This window comes from Rana temporaria, chromosome 9 (genome assembly GCF_905171775.1).
Source record: "Rana temporaria chromosome 9, aRanTem1.1, whole genome shotgun sequence".
In the NCBI taxonomy this organism is placed as follows: Eukaryota; Metazoa; Chordata; class Amphibia; order Anura; family Ranidae; genus Rana; species Rana temporaria.
In genome coordinates this window covers 32,225,438-32,240,947 of record NC_053497.1, presented here as the reverse complement: position 1 = coordinate 32,240,947, position 15,510 = coordinate 32,225,438, and the positions used below count along the sequence as shown (strand labels likewise).

The 15,510-nt window shown below is 46.1% G+C and overlaps 1 protein-coding gene across 6 annotated transcripts in view; it reads left to right on the top strand.

The window, feature by feature from the left end:
• Positions 1–9,033, top strand: part of PRRC2A (proline rich coiled-coil 2A) — a 122,446-nt gene extending 113,413 nt beyond the window's left edge. For 5 of the 6 annotated variants that reach the window (XM_040323104.1, XM_040323102.1, XM_040323103.1 and 2 more), the window contains 5 exons: positions 2,287–2,382; positions 2,528–2,686; positions 3,684–3,763; positions 6,898–6,961; positions 8,670–9,033. In XM_040323104.1, coding sequence (XP_040179038.1) covers positions 2,287–2,382; positions 2,528–2,686; positions 3,684–3,763; positions 6,898–6,961; positions 8,670–8,786 — 516 coding nt within the window. In that variant the 3' untranslated portion in view covers positions 8,787–9,033. Of the gene's footprint in view, positions 1–2,286; positions 2,383–2,527; positions 2,687–3,683; positions 3,764–6,897; positions 6,962–8,669 lie in introns of those variants that run through there. The other variant, XR_005743489.1, reaches the window with a different exon arrangement.
• The last annotated feature ends 6,477 nt before the right edge of the window (positions 9,034–15,510 follow it).

The following is a 15,510-nucleotide window of genomic DNA, read 5'->3' as shown; positions in this document are numbered from 1 at the left end:
AATACGAGTTTAACGTTACCAAAGGTGAACTTATGCGTTAAAACCGTTTTTAAATAATTATAAAAAATTACACTATGCTGCTTACAGCCTCCAAATCTCCACAATCCCTTTATCTTGATCATACAGTACATGCTTTTTGCAGCTTCTTCATTGAAGTCTATTGAACCAAAAAAGCTAAGAAAGCGCCGTTTTGCCTTTTTAAAACCATTTCCATACCGCTCATTTGAAAAACAAACTGAAATCTTTTAGGCTGGGGAAGTAAAAACAAAAAACTAAAATGTGGTTGTATAAGTGAGCACACCCTCTTATAACTGGGGATGTAGCTGTGTTCAGAATTATGAAATCACATTCAAACTCATGTTAACCACTTAAGGACCCGCTCACGTGTATATATACGTCTTTTATTTAAAGATGGATATCTCAGTAACAGCAGCAGCCGCTGCCACAACCGAGATATCCATCTTTCCTGTGAGCGGTCCTTTAAACGATAACGGTGGTCTCCGTGGCGGATTCGCCGCAAGATCACCGTTATAGGCGGCGGAAGAGGGCCACTCTCCCACACCCTCCGCCGCTTACCGGAGCCGTCGGCAGCGACGGAGGCGATCGGGTCCTCTCTCCTGTTCGGCGGGGATACGAGTGAGGGCAAGATGGGCCCCCACCCGTCTCCATAGCATAGCAGGGCGATAGCGACGTCAAAACGTCACTTCCGCCCATGCTTCTTAAAGGCATATTTTCTTGTCGTTTTTTCAAATGACAATTGGAAAGATGGTGTCACTGGCAATGTGAATAGAGCCAAACAGCTGACTGTGTCCAGGGAAAAAGCTCCGTGGTGAGCATCGAAGAAAGTGGTTATCGCCGAAGACGTGCCGGACTGAGGTGTCGGAGAAGGAACCAGCCGCGGCCACTGTGCTCTGTCGGGTCACTGGAAATCTTTTTTCCAGTGACTTGACAAAGCACCCAAGTGTGTAAAACCGGTAGTCAATAGAACGGACGCCGTGCTCCACGTTGGCCGCGGCTGGTTCCTTCTCCAACACCTCAGTTCCGGCCTGTCTTCGTTGATGCCCCCTTCATTCTACACTCAACATGGAGCTTTTTCCCCTGGACACAGTCAGCTGCTTGGCTCTATTCACATCGCGAGTGATACCATCTTTCCTCGCCGGCGGGTTCCGCTCCACACACTGCAGCTAGCGTGTCCTTGTGGCTTTCCGTGGTTGGAGTCCTGGTCGGTCCTAGTGATCCATCAGTGCCTGAGCCAGCAGCCTTACAGCCTTGTGGTAACATTGTCATTCAAATTTGTACGATTTTAACCTTTGGAATAAATCGCTAGCAACCTTTTTCAGTACACATGTGGTTCATTGCAGCCATTATCCATCAATTCCAGCTCAGTTCCTGAGCGCTGTCAACCCTTTTTGTCTTCATATATGTGAGTGTGCCTACAGCCTCAAAGCTTTATATCTGAGATACAAGACACTGCTTCATCTGACTGCTAGTCTCACAAGATTTGGGGTTGGATTTGGTGATGTCACTATTCTGCTAACTTTTCTTGCTGGAAAGGAAGCTGTACATATGAGGATCTGCAGTGAAAGGATCTGCTACTGCTTCATTTATTCTGTTATCTGCACTCCTCATTCCTCCATAATTCATCAGATCACCAGTCATTAGATGGGCAGCTCGGATGTAAGGTAGCAACATCTAAGAAGACAGCCACCTACAAACGGAGACCAAGGCATGTTATGGGGGAAAAACATTGGCTGCTAGGATCTTACAGGCAATACTCATGATGATTTCTTTGTCCTCTTCCTGACTTTTTTGGTCACAGTATCTACACTACAGGTCCTCTTTAACGTAAAATTGTACATAAGAGTGCAGTCAGTCTCCCACCTTTTCAGAGTGCTGCAGATCAATTACTTGGTCTCCTCTCTTCTCCATGAACTTCTATTGGAGCAGGAGATTACTTGATTGAACCTTCCCCAACTTAAAAGATTCTTGTCCATTTTTTTTTCTATTTAGGTGTGTACCCCAGGATGATCATCTCATCGGGCTAACAATCGCCCAGCAGCCTTCTGCATTAGGAAAAATGTTTCTGAGATTATAATAGGACTGTGTAGCCATTGGTTGGTTGATCATATTTGATGACAAGTTTGACAGAAATCTACACTTGTAGACTTCATATTATTTTAGCATTTTGAATACTGACAAGCAGTTTTTGTCACTTTGGGGCGGAGTGGAAGAATTAAGTTTGAGCTCAGATGGAATGGACGGTAATGTTTGTTTCTCCCTATTCAGGTCCGGCAGGATATGACATCTGCATCTGATTATTTTTCGTCTCTTCATGGTGGTCAGAGTGGATACCTACCTACAGCTCCTACACAACAGGCACATGTGTGTTCAGTTTCATGTAGAGTATTGGTAACATTGTTTGAGGAGGAGGGGACACTATTCTGTGTACTATGTGTATACATGCTGAGGAGAAGATGTCTGCCCTTCCCGCTGCTATACAATTTAATTTTCACTCTTGTTTTTTCAGGTTCTTCTGTCTATGGTGGACGCTCCTCTTCCAGTCATGGGATATGGATCCTTATCATCTGCAGCCCAGCAGCCTTCCCTGGTCACTGTAGGTCAGACATTGCCTCCACTACATCAACTCTCTGCTGCAGGCCGAATGTCGCACAGTGTCAGAAATGAGGTGAGGCTAACTGTTAAAGAGGTTCCACAAGCGTTACATTCCCAGCTTGCCCAGAATGCTAACTGTCCCATTGGTTGTGCTCTCAACCAAACCGTGAAGATTAAACAGAGGCCAAGATGGCAGCTTCCTTGGCTGAAAATGATAGGAGGGTTTACATCCATTTTAAGGTTTTGATTGTTTCCCTATTGGTGGCTCAATAACCTTGGGGGTATGCAGGGAATTGGTCATCCACTTTTCCTTTTTATGCTCATTACCAGAATGTTGGTTCAGGTGGGATTTTAAGGAAAGCTATTGATGAATTGATTTTCTTTCCTTCCATCATGTTTTGAAATGTATAACTTGTAGCCCCAAATATAAATTGTACCGCACACATATACTATGTTATATGTGTAAGAAGTGTATGCCATAAACTTGTGTAGAGTATAAAATCTCATAAGCAGAAAATTGTATTAGTTACTCTAGTTATATCAACCACAGCAGACCACGTGGCACTTTTTAAAATGAGCTTGTTGTGGAAATATATTGGGAGGACTACGAGGGAATAAATGGGTAATATTCAGGAAAGTGTAGATGTCCAGCAGAACACAAGTAGCCGGTGCACAGAGGACTTGCATGGAGAGAAGAGGATAAGGACACAGGGGGAAGAGTTGGGGGGGGGGGGGGGGGGAGAAGAAAGACCTGAACAACACCCAGCTGGCCCTGCACCAGGTTAGAGGCAGCAATAGTAATTTACTATTAAATAGTGAGTAATACTTGGGGTGAAGGCGTGCGTTTGTTTATGCAGCGGATTCCATGTAAAGAAACTGCTCAGCCACAGTGTTTGGGCCTCGGTGCTCGTGGGAATGAGGTCTTTAAAATGTCCCCAGTCCAGTCAGACAATTGCTATACAGAGGATTGTCTGACTTGACTGCCGCATGCCACGTTTTTTAGGGGTTACCCTGTGTAATGTGAAAAACACTACTGTATAATATCGCATACATTTGTCTGTCGTTTGCAGTATCAGAGCCATTCGTTGGATGTGAAGCAGCCAGATAATCTACAAAGTGTCGGAGCCGGTATCCATGCAGCAGGAGGAAGGTAAGGATAATGATCTGGACATTTCTGGGGAATAGGAACCTTTTATATATTTTCACTGAACTATCTTGAAATCTAAACACAAAAGTAAAATAATAAAAAAAAAAAATGTTTTGGTGCCAGCAAACATCAGTAAACATGCTTAGTCATCTAAAAAAAGAAATCTCTGGAAACCGTGCACATTCTCCTATTTTTTTTTTATTTATCCCTTAACCACTTGAGAGCCGCGCTATAGACGAAAGACGTCCACAGTGCGGCTCTCAAGTGCCGGGTGGATGTCCTTTTATGTGCATTACCTGCGTGCGCCGCTGGGGGGGGGGGGCGCAGCGGGTAAACACTGCCCGGCGCATCGCTAAGAAGCCGATGCGTGTGCCTGGCGGCCACGGTGCCCGCGATCAGCGGTGACAGCAGGGACGTGGAGCTCTGTGTGTAAACACAGAGCTCCCCGTCCTGTCAGGGAGAGAGGAGACCGATCTGTGTCTCTTGTATATAGGGACACAGCATCGGTCACCTCCCCCAGTCAGTCCCCTCCCCCCACACAGTTAGAACACACCCAGGGAATACATTTAACCCCTTCCTCACCCCCTAGTGTTAACCCCTTCACTGCCAGTCACATTTATACAGTAATTAGTGCATTTTTATAGCGCTGATCGCTGTATTAATGTGAATGGTCCCAAAATTGTGTCAAAAGTGTCCGAGACGTCCGTCGCAATATCGCAGGCCTGACCAAAAAAATCGCAGATGGCCGCCATTACTAGTAAAAAATAAATCATAAATCTATCCCCTATTTTGTAGGCGCTATAACTTTTGCGCAAATCAATCAATAATACGCTTATTGCAATTTTTTTTTAACAAAAATATGTAGAAGAATACGTATCGGCCTAAACTGAGGAAAAAAATATAAAAAAAATAAACAAAATTGGGACATCATTATAACAAAAAGTAAAAAATATTGTGTTTCTTTTCAAAATGTTCTGTCTTTTTTTGTTTAAAGCGCAAAAAATAAAAATCGCAGAGATGATCAAATACCACCAAAAGAAAGCTCTATTTGTGGGGAAAAAATTATAAAAATATAATTTGGGTACAGCATTGTATGACCGCGCAATTGTCATTCAAAATGCGTCAGCGCTGAAAATTGGTCTGGGCACGAAGGGGGTTTAAGTGCCCAGTAATGAAGTGGTTAAACACTGCAAGTACAGAAAAACACTTGTGGATCTGCCAGAATTCCAGGGCGCTCCAAACATCCCATCTGATCCTGACCACATGGGGCCTTTTCTGCTCTGAAATCCCAACAGGCGATGTTCACCCTGCCTGCTGGAATAGAAATCTCTGCCTGTGCCTGCCCCATCTGTTCTTCTCTATATGCATATAATCAGATTTTTTCCAGCAAAACAATGTTGCTGCCTTGACTCCCAGGGAGCCTTGTATGTAAGGAAAAGGCTCTTGGGAAATGTAGTTATGGTGGTGTGCCTAAGTCATTAGGAGCTTTATTTTGGTGGCATTTGATCACCTCTGCGTTTATTTTATGAACATAAAAAGGACAATCTATTTTAAAAAAACATTTTTTTCTTTCTGCTCTAAGATATCCAAAAAAAACCAAGTCATTTCCTGCTACATATGTTTGGTAAAAAAAAATCCTAATAATTGTATGTTGATTGGTTTGCACAAAAGTTTTATAGCATTTACAAACTATGGGATATATTTATGGAATTTTTATTTATTTTTACTAGTAATGGAGGCGATCAGCAGGTTATAGTGGGACTGATATTGCGGCGGACAAATCGGACACTCATTTTGAAACTTTTTGGGGACCACCAGTGACACGAATACAGTGATCAGTGGCAAAAATGTGCATTGTCACTGTACTAATGACACTGGGAAGGGACTAACCTCAGGGGCGATTAAAGGGTTAAATGTGTGCCTAGCTGGTGTTTCAGTGCAGTGGGGGAGGTGCTTTTACTAGTAGAAGGCATGGATCGGTGTTCCTGCTTAGCAGGAAAACAGGATCCATGCCTTTTGCACTGACAGATCTGCCTTGTCTACATAGGCATGTCGTCGTTCCGCCTGTGTACAGAACGATCACTGGGTGCCAGCGGACATTGGGTCCGCGTGGCCCGCTGGTCAGCTCCTGCTGTGTAAAATTACAGCAGGAGCGAGCCGACGTGCACTCCCACCCAATACCGGAAAGTGCAGAAGTGTGTGTGATATATTTCTATGCCGCTCCGTCATCCCTATGCTTCTCAATTCTTCCTAGATTGCCTTATTAAATTATCTGGTTATTGTTGGCTTTAATGGTGAATAGTTTTGGCAATTATACCCGGCTGTCCCAATGTGCTATGTAAGCCTGGTTGCCAACAGGAGTATGAGGAGTGTGGTCACACATCCTGTGCTGTTTCAGAGGTGGTGCACCACAGCCCTGCACTTCGTCATGAGAGGGAGTGTAATACAGTCCCCAATGCTAATTTTTATAAGGTTGATGGCATGTATTCTATGATTTGGGATGTATGAATGTGCTTATATCTAGACATACTCTATATTCAATAAAGGCTTTTCATATCTAGATTATTTTTTTGGTCCATTTTTGGCTCGAACATATGGTCCTTTTTTTTTTTTTTTTGTCATATTGTCTTTTTGTCTGCCATTTTTCTTGTGTATATCGTAAGCTGACTATTTTTATATTTTAAGTGAGTGGGCGTATGACCATGAGGGTTCGTCAGTAACCCTATTCTCTTTGAGTCCCTTGCTTTTTATTTAATTTTTTTTGTAGCTTTACCAGATGAGATAGATGGAGATTTTATATATATCTGTGTGTATGTGAGATTTATATATATATATATATATATATATATATATATATATATATATATATATATATATATATATATAATGTGTGTGATTTTTATATATAGATATATATAATGTGTTTGTGAGATTATTTTTTTATATATATATAAGGGCATTGGAAATTAAACCAATTTTTAAAATTCAGCTGACAATGTTTGGTTGCGGGTATAAGAAAGTCCTGTTTACTTTTTATTGCGTTTTATTCAGGATGTCGTGATTTACCTTTTTAGTTCACTTTATCCTTTTATGAAGGTATTATTTGGATATCTCTCACATTTCCTTATTGTGTTTAGGACAAAATCATCACATTCAAGCTATGGAGCTGTCCGAAATCAGCGCCTAGATGTTTATCAGCAGGTTAGTCCATTATCCCTTCCATTTGCTCCTCATGCAGTGCTGTTGGTTAGAATCATGGTCCTCTAAGCTTGCACTTCATTCTATGTAAATCTCCAGCAGCAAGATCCATGAATACCTGGGAGTGAAGCTGGACCTGCCATAGAATATAATTGCGATACACTGGGACCCTTGGTTCAGGGCTCGACAAACCCCAGACACCAGGTTGCAATGGCGCCAAGAAATGTTGTCCTGGCGCCTGGGCTGCCGCCCCTCGTGCGACCACCTCCCCCTTCCCCAATAAGTATCCTGGGCTCCACTTGCCCATCTGCGGACCTGGGACTGGCATAGCATGTGACATCACTTTTGGGTCCTCAAGCATTTCCCCGGCCACCGGGGGCCGGAAAGAATGAATGAAATGCAATGCACATCGCACTGCATTACAGTGTAGTACAGGGGAGGCATGCAAGGACCCTGGATGTTAAATTAAAGAGAACCTGTCACTAAAAAAATTATCACATTGGGGATTTTCTGTCCCATATGTGATGGAGGGGAAAAAAAGGTTAAAGGGGTTGTAAAGGTTTTGTTTTTTTATTTTCTAAATAGTTTCCTTTAAGCTAGTGCATTGTTGGTTCACTTACCTTTTCTTTCGATTTTTCTTGGTCTGAATTTCTCACTTCTTGTTCCTCCTCAGTAAGCTTGCCCCCATCATCCGAGCCGTTCTGGCTCGGGGTTAGTCAGCAGCAAAAGCTTACCGAGGAGAAACAGGAAGTGAGAAATTCAGACAAAGGAAAAAAACATTTAGAAGGGAAATGGAAGGAAAGGGTAAGTGAACCAACAATGCACTAACTTAAAGGAACCTATTTAGAAAATAAAAAACAAACCTTTACAACCCCTTTTAAGTTAAAAAAAAAAAAAAAAAATTATTTCTCTTTTCATTGTAAAAAAAAATGTGTTACACCCAAGCACAATCCGTCCCCCCCAAATATACGCCTGAAAACGTTGATTGCGATACCCGTTGTATATCGGCGAAATGAGCGCGATAATTCTAGCACCCGACCACTTTTGTAATGCCAAACTGATGACCTATAGGGGGCTTTTAAATGGTGGCCTATGGAAAATATAGGGTACGGAAGTTTGTCACCATTTCACGGGGGCGCAAACAGATTTAAGAGTTAACCTTTGTGGTAATATCATTTTTCTTTCAGAAAATATGTTTAGGGGTTTCATGTAATCTTCAGGCCTAAAATTATTTTTTAAATGTGTGCAAAAAAAAACACTAAAAACTGCTTTGGCTGTGAAAGGGTTAAAAGATAAGTTACCTTTCAGAAAGACGTTGCATGTTCTACCCGGAAGATTGTTGGTTTTTAAAAATTAAAAAAAAACTGGCTCCAAGATTCAAAGCAAATTTATGAAGCTCTGCCTTAGTTTATCTTGGTACATCTTGTATGCTAGTCCAGTTTCTCCACCCTCCCCCCCTTCACCCCATGTTATGTAGCTGCCATTGGAGAAGTGAAGGGGATTATCAGTGTTTCACTTGGTGACATTGCAACCAAGATGGCGGCGCCCAGAAGCAGTCTGAGCTTTTGTAGATATACACAAAAGAATGTTGTGCAGGTAAATAATATGCTCTACTATATGTTATCTCTTATGGAAGATTGTTGATGAAATGACTGGTCTGATGTCTTTTGATAAATATGCCTCCATTGTAATAACTGACTTTATTCCCTAGGTACTTCCTCCAAATGCTTCCCGCTGGATCCCCAGATCTTGGGAAAGACCACCGACCCAGGATAACGAACCCCAGAATACAAGAGATTCTTACGCAGATGGAAAAGCGGCACCTTGACTCTCGTCACCTCGTAATATGGTCTCTGTCACGGAAAATCTGCCCCCTTGCCCAGGCATTGAGGGGAGCGATTGTTGAGAGGCTCTTGCGACTGACAATAGAAGCCCCTGTCCAGTTCTTACCGTCAGAGTCTTGCTCCATTTCTCCCACATCCAAGAAGCTCCTCAACAAATTTATATTTTGTTTTTTTGTTTGTTTTGTTTTTTGTCCCCTTTTTCTGATAAATAAAGAGTATTTTCTCCCGCTCTGTTACTTTGTTTTTTAAGCCATCTTTCAGTATGATTATATATATATATATATATATATATATAAGGGTGGGTGGTCAGAAGACATTTGCTGCTGGAAACCAGAACAACAATGTGTAATTTGGTCTCTGCTATAAGTCCAATGGAAGAACGATGGTCTTGTGTGCCGGTGTCTAAAAGAAGTATTGATTGCAGTACATGGCAACCAATCACCTCTTCATATTGCCAGAGTAGGAAAATAAGGGGATTGGTTGGACAGACTGTTCTTGTTTCAGATATTGTGGTCAGAAATGTTCAAAAGATAAATTCGAGAGTCGCCATTACTGACCACCTTTTCAAAAGTGAGGAAGCCGATTTGGACTAAGCACAAGGAGTACCTGCTTGCTTAGATTGCTAGGCGACTTTAAAATTCCCACTTTCTAACACTTTTTTACTGCAGAAGGGGTTAATGCTGAGGGTCTTCTCACCCCTAGTGCTCCTCCATTGTGAAAAGCCACGTGGCACTCCGGTCTTCTGTCCGTTTCTGCAGTCACCCCCAGACATCTGCCCCTTACTTGCTATCAGCTATTTAGGGTTTCATGAGTCCTTGCCTCGTTCTCTGACCTTTTTTTTAATGGTCATAAATATTTAAATCCTGCTGTATCGGGTGCCCCTAGCTCACACTCAAATGGCTTTGGTGCTGCTTGCAGAGTGCCACTGCACGCGGCGCGGCGCGCGCCCCCCACCCCCCCCCAGTGGGACGAGGCCGGTCCAGACGATGGCCTACCTGGTTGATCCTGCCAGTAGCATATGCTTGTCTCAAAGATTAAGCCATGCACGTGTAAGTACACACGGCGGGTACAGTGAACCTGCGAATGGCTCATTAAATCATTTAATGCCAACTTCTGCAGCCCGGAATCATGTGGCCCTCAGATCCTTGAATCTTTCCTATGTTCAGAGTATTCCCTATCAGGTGTGGTAAGCTTTTCTGATCTCTTGACTGAGGTCTTTAATACAGTCATGCATGACTTTATGGGCCAAATTGCCTATTTGCGAAATCTTATACCAGAGGTGCGCTCCTGTGCCTTTCCCTGTAGGTTCTGTGTCTGATCTGCTCAGTTTCCAAATTGTCAGCCTCTGATTCTGTGTCCCTCCAGTCCTTACTGGACAAGCTTGCCTCATTGCTCCAATGAGAAGACTGCTCAGAACTTTACGAGGGATATCCATTAAGACCCCTTTCACACTGAGGCGCTTTGCAGGGACTACAACACTAAAAATAGCACCTGCAAAGCACCCTGAAAGAGCCAAGCATAGCCACGGTGCCAAATCCATGGGCGCCGCAGCAGCGCTTTGCAGTGGGTTTTAACCCTTTCTCGGTCGCTAGCGGGGGTAAAAGCGATGCTTTACTGCCGACGCACCCCCCGCCCCAGTGTGAAAGGGGCCTAAATGATGTGTCTGCAGATGTTTTTTGTTTTTTTCTAAAGATTTTCCTTGTAAGGGCATTGTCCTAATTTCCTGGCTTTTCCCAACGCCCCCCAGCAGAAGAGTCACTATACTTTACCCACACCCCATATACTGTACAAGAGTGTGAACAAGTGCGTAAGCTCTGCCGATTGGCACTGGATCCTACAAACAGCAATCTCTGGGAAACGGCGTATCCAATGACCTTGCTGGCTGGGTGCTATACAGGTTCAGTGCAGTGATCGCCCTGTAAGGGAGTCAAATAAGGGTTGGGAGAGAAGGACAGCAACACAATGTCCTGGTTGGGAAAATATGTTTTTGGAGGCTGTTGCAGACTTTAATGGCACTGTACAAGAACATACACACAAGTGATGTAAACAAAAAAAAATAGGATTTTTGTACTCACCGTAAAATCCATTTCTCTGAGTTCATAGACTGACACAGCCTTCTTTGACATTAGGGTTATGCTTCTTCCTACCAGGAGAGTTTAGGCAGAATTTAACAGCACTTAAAGTGTTAAAACTTTTCCTTCGTGCCACTCCACCAGGCATAACCCACACCCTGCTCTACGAGCCTCAGTCCGTAACAAGCAGTACAAACCAAGGAGGGGTGGGTGCTGGGTCCGTCTATGAACTCGGAGAAATGGATTTTACGGTGAGTACAAAAAATCATATTTTCTCTTCCGTTCATAGACGGACACAGCCTTCTTTGACATTAGGGACGTCCCCAAGCAGTGTCAAAAAAATTCGAGGGATGGGAAAATAACACAGCAAACCAAGTTACACACCCACCAAAAGGCATCTCCACCTCGTAAAACTTTGAAAACGCATGGATTGACGACCAGGATGCATCCTAACACCGCTGTAACAGAGGCATGATGCCGGAAAGCCCAAGAGGCCCCGATCAAATGCGCCATAACCCGAAAGAGGAGCGCACGCCCCTTTAGGGCATAGGCCTGAAGCACAAACCGTCGGAACCCCCTAGGAACGGTGGCCGACGAGACTGCCAGGCCCTCTTGTAGGGCCAGCCACCGACACGAACAGTGAGTCCGACTTCCGGAACCGTAACATATAGGTACACTGGTAGGGCCCGAACCACATCCAGAGGATGCAAAGTGGCCTCCTCCTGGCATTTTCGGCCGAGGACATAAGGATGGAAGAACAATGTCTCCATTAATGTGAAAAGCCAAAACGACCATAGGGAGAAAAAATGGCTGCAGCCGCAGCACCCCCTCATCCTTACGGATGACCAAGTAGGGAGCCTTGCAAGACAAAGCCCGCCAGACCAGACAGACACATGTCTGATCGAGGTAATCGCTACCAGAAATAAAATCACCTTTTGTGACAAAAAAAAAACACCCGAATGTCCTCAAAGGGAGCATCCCGAAGCACCGAAAGGACTAGAATCAAGTCCCATGGGGGTAATGAAGGGCGCACCGGAGGGGCCACCTGCCAGACCCAACGTACGCACCCAGGAGTGCGACGCCAAGGGTAGCTGCAAGTAAAAACAGCCAGCGCAGAAATCTGGCTCCTAACCGTACTTAAGGCGAGAGCCCGACTCCCTGCTGTAAAGACAGCAGAACCCTGTACACCACGTATGTACGAGGGTGCCATTTCATCTCCTCACACACAGAGATGTAGGCCTTCCATGTATGATGAGAATCCTACATGAGGTAGACTTCCGTGCAGGCAGCACAGTAGAGACCACCGAGCCCAATAGGCCTCGGTCCTTCAGCCCCTGGCTCTCAACAGCCACGCCGCTAAAGCCGGTGGCCGTGAAACGGGGTGGAATATCGGACCCTGTAACAGAAGACCAACTCCCAGGGGAAGATGCTAGGAGGCGTCTGGCACCAGGTCCACTTACCAGGAGCGACGCGGCCAATCTGGGGCAATCAAGATTGATAGAATCCCTACAGCTTCCACTCTGCGCAGCAGGCGAGGAAGAAGCTTCCGAGGATGGAAGGTGTAAAGTAGGCGATGACGACCCCCCCTTGGCGAAAACCCGCCGAATGGGAAGGACACCAATTGAAAATGGTCCCCCCCCCGACCGCAAAGCACAGAATCTCTGGTGCTTTGCGGATATGCGAACATGCAGGTACACGTTCATGACATCCAACGATGCCAGAAAATCCCCCTAATGGAGTGCCGCTATTACCAAGCGAATCGACACCACCTGAAAGTTTGTTCCTTGACAAAACAAACAAGGGACTTGAGGCCCAGGATTGACCGGGCCCCATCCTCCGTGGGGACACAAACAGAATGGAGTAAAACCCAGAGACCGTTCCAACGAGGGAACTGGCACAATCACTCCCCTGACCAGAAGATCCTGGACAGCCCCTGACAGAGCCAACCGGCGAATCGGAGGAGGCCAGTGGGAAAAAAACCTGTTTGGCAGACAAGAGAGAAAAGCAATCTTGTACCCCAAGGAAAACACTTTGCAATGCGAAGCCAGTCTCCCACCCGAGACACGGGCGGGAGCAGACCTTCAGGCGGAAACAGGTATGTCCGCAGACTTGTTAGGCATGCGGTGTCAGGTGCGCTGCCACCCCGCAGCGGGGATTTAAGCACCATGTAGACCTACCCCCACCGCACAGAGCGGGTGAAAAAAAAATGCTCGGAGGTAGGCAAGGAGGGTCCTTGCACAGGGCGAGGTCCCTAGCCCTTCCCAGACTGGGAACAGCATGCACTTACCACCCGTGGCATCCTCACTGATGCCATTCAGGGAAGTCCCAAAAGGACCGTTAACCCTTAAAGGCCATCACCAAGGCCTCCTTAGAGGACTAGTCCGCAGACCAGCTCTTCAGCCACACAAGGCAGCGCAGAACCACTGCATAGACGGAAGCCCCGGATTGCATCCATGGCCGCCTCGCAGAGAAAATTCTGACCCTGAACCAATTGTTCAGCCAGGTCCCTAGAGGACTCGGAAGCGTCCCCTTCTTCCAGCTCCTGCAGCAGGAGCTTCGCCCTTTTTGTCGGGGCCTGACCAGGGCCCCGGCCTCACCGCCGAACCCACCACCGTGAATAGGGAGCGACCACGGCCTCCACTCTACTATCAGCGGGATCCAGAAATGCAGGAGCCCCTTCCACAGGCAACGTGGTGGCCTTGCGCAGTCTGGACACGGGGGTCCACTGGCGGAGGAGAGACCTACCCCCTCAAGGGGGTAACGGGTTGCAAAGTTTTTTGACAAACTTTTTGCGGTGCATCCCATTCCTTGTATAACATATTGTCCAAATAAGGAACACACGGAAACACTACATTGGTGCGTGGCGGTCTGTGGAACCCAAAAGGTACTGACACGGTGGTGTCTCCGCCACATCCTCAATTTTTAGAGTCACACGCACCGCAGAAACAAGAGCTCCAACAAATTCTTGCCAGCAACTGACTCTGCAGCAGAGTCATCCTCACTATCCATGTGGGTTAAGCCCGCAGCCTCTGACATAACAGAACCAGAAAAAAACAGTGATTCTGTGACAGAGACATCCCCAGAAGCAGGCTCAGGAAGGGGGCGCTTTTTACCCCCCATCCGGGCACTAGCTGCTTCAAACCTGGCAAGAACCCCAGGACAGCCAACATAACAGATGGGGAAGGGACGTTAAGGGTTAACTCAGGCATAGCTGGAGAGGGAGACCTGGCTCAGGTTCCACAGTGTCAGCGCTGAGTCACCCACCCTGCAAAGCAGGACAAAAACCCCCACTGGTCACCTCCTAGCTGCCATTGCAGAGTATGGGAGCCCCTGATACTCACCACCCTACCCGGTGCAGCTCAGTCCGAGAAGGACAAGGTGTGCTGGGAAGCGGTGCAGCGCTGTGTCAGTCTTCCTGCATCGCCAAAGCTGCCACACGAGGCCGAGCAAAAAAAAGGCAAGATGGCCACCGAATGCTGAAAAAACAGCATAGGACCACAAGAAAATGGCCGCCGAGCTATATAGAGCGCGGCTCCGGCAAAATGGCTGCCGTGACGCAGATTTAAAAAGACAGTGACACAGCAACTGCCATACAAAAAAGAATCACCTCCCAGCACACAGTAAAGGCCCTGTAGTGAACACCACAGCCCCCTGCAGTAACACACACAGCCCCTGCTACACACACGGGTCCAGTGACACGAGCCCCAGAAAAAAAAAAAAACCCTCACAGCCATCACCCAAAAGGGAAGGAGGGAGAGGAAAGCAGGGGGAAAAAAACCCTTAGACGACCTCCCAAGGGAACATTCCAGCCAGACCACTTACCTGAGTAAGGGGCCACTACTTACCCGTCCTGCGACTACCCAGCTGGAGGTATCCCAGACAGAACCAATGTCCGTAAACGGCACGGCTGTCGGCCAGACACACTGTGACAAGGCCATAGAGACTGGTCATATGTGTGCCCTAGAACCGAAGTTCCCCTTGGGGGGACTACAAGGGTCGAGGACCCAGCCTGTCACCCAGTCGGCTGTTGATAGAAGAATCACAGCATTCCAAAATGCAGGAACAAAAATATAAAAGCGAGAAAAATCGCAAGAAAAAAAACTCCAGAGTACAGGACTCCAGAAGTGCCTGACTGCTCTCCTGTCGTTAGGCAGAAAAAGACTGAGGCTCCTAGAGCAGGGTGTGGTTTATGCCTGGGGGGCCACGCCCCCTGGGAGGAGCAGCACGAAGGAGAGGTGTCCGAGTGTGGAAACACTATAAACAGGGGGGCCATTTGGATTGTATTTTGAGGTTCCTGATACAATGATTTTGTGTGCCCCCCCCCCCAGACTGAGGATATATATGGACAGATACGTTCTATGGCGCTATGCATTTAGTCATTCCCTGGGCTGGGTAAGATCTTGTACAGCATTTGTGGATCTCTATCCCCTTATTATTTCTGTTACAACTGGTATTAGCTATTGTCACTTTTTTTTAATTATTATGCAGTACAAATGAAACTGGTTGGGAAGGGGGTTAACCTCAGGGGTGAGTAAAGGTTTAACCATGTGTTTAACTACAGTGCGGGAGGTGGATCCTAGTCCCTTCTTTGCAGAGACCCATGCCTTCCTTCCTGTCAAAACTACAACCTGCCTTG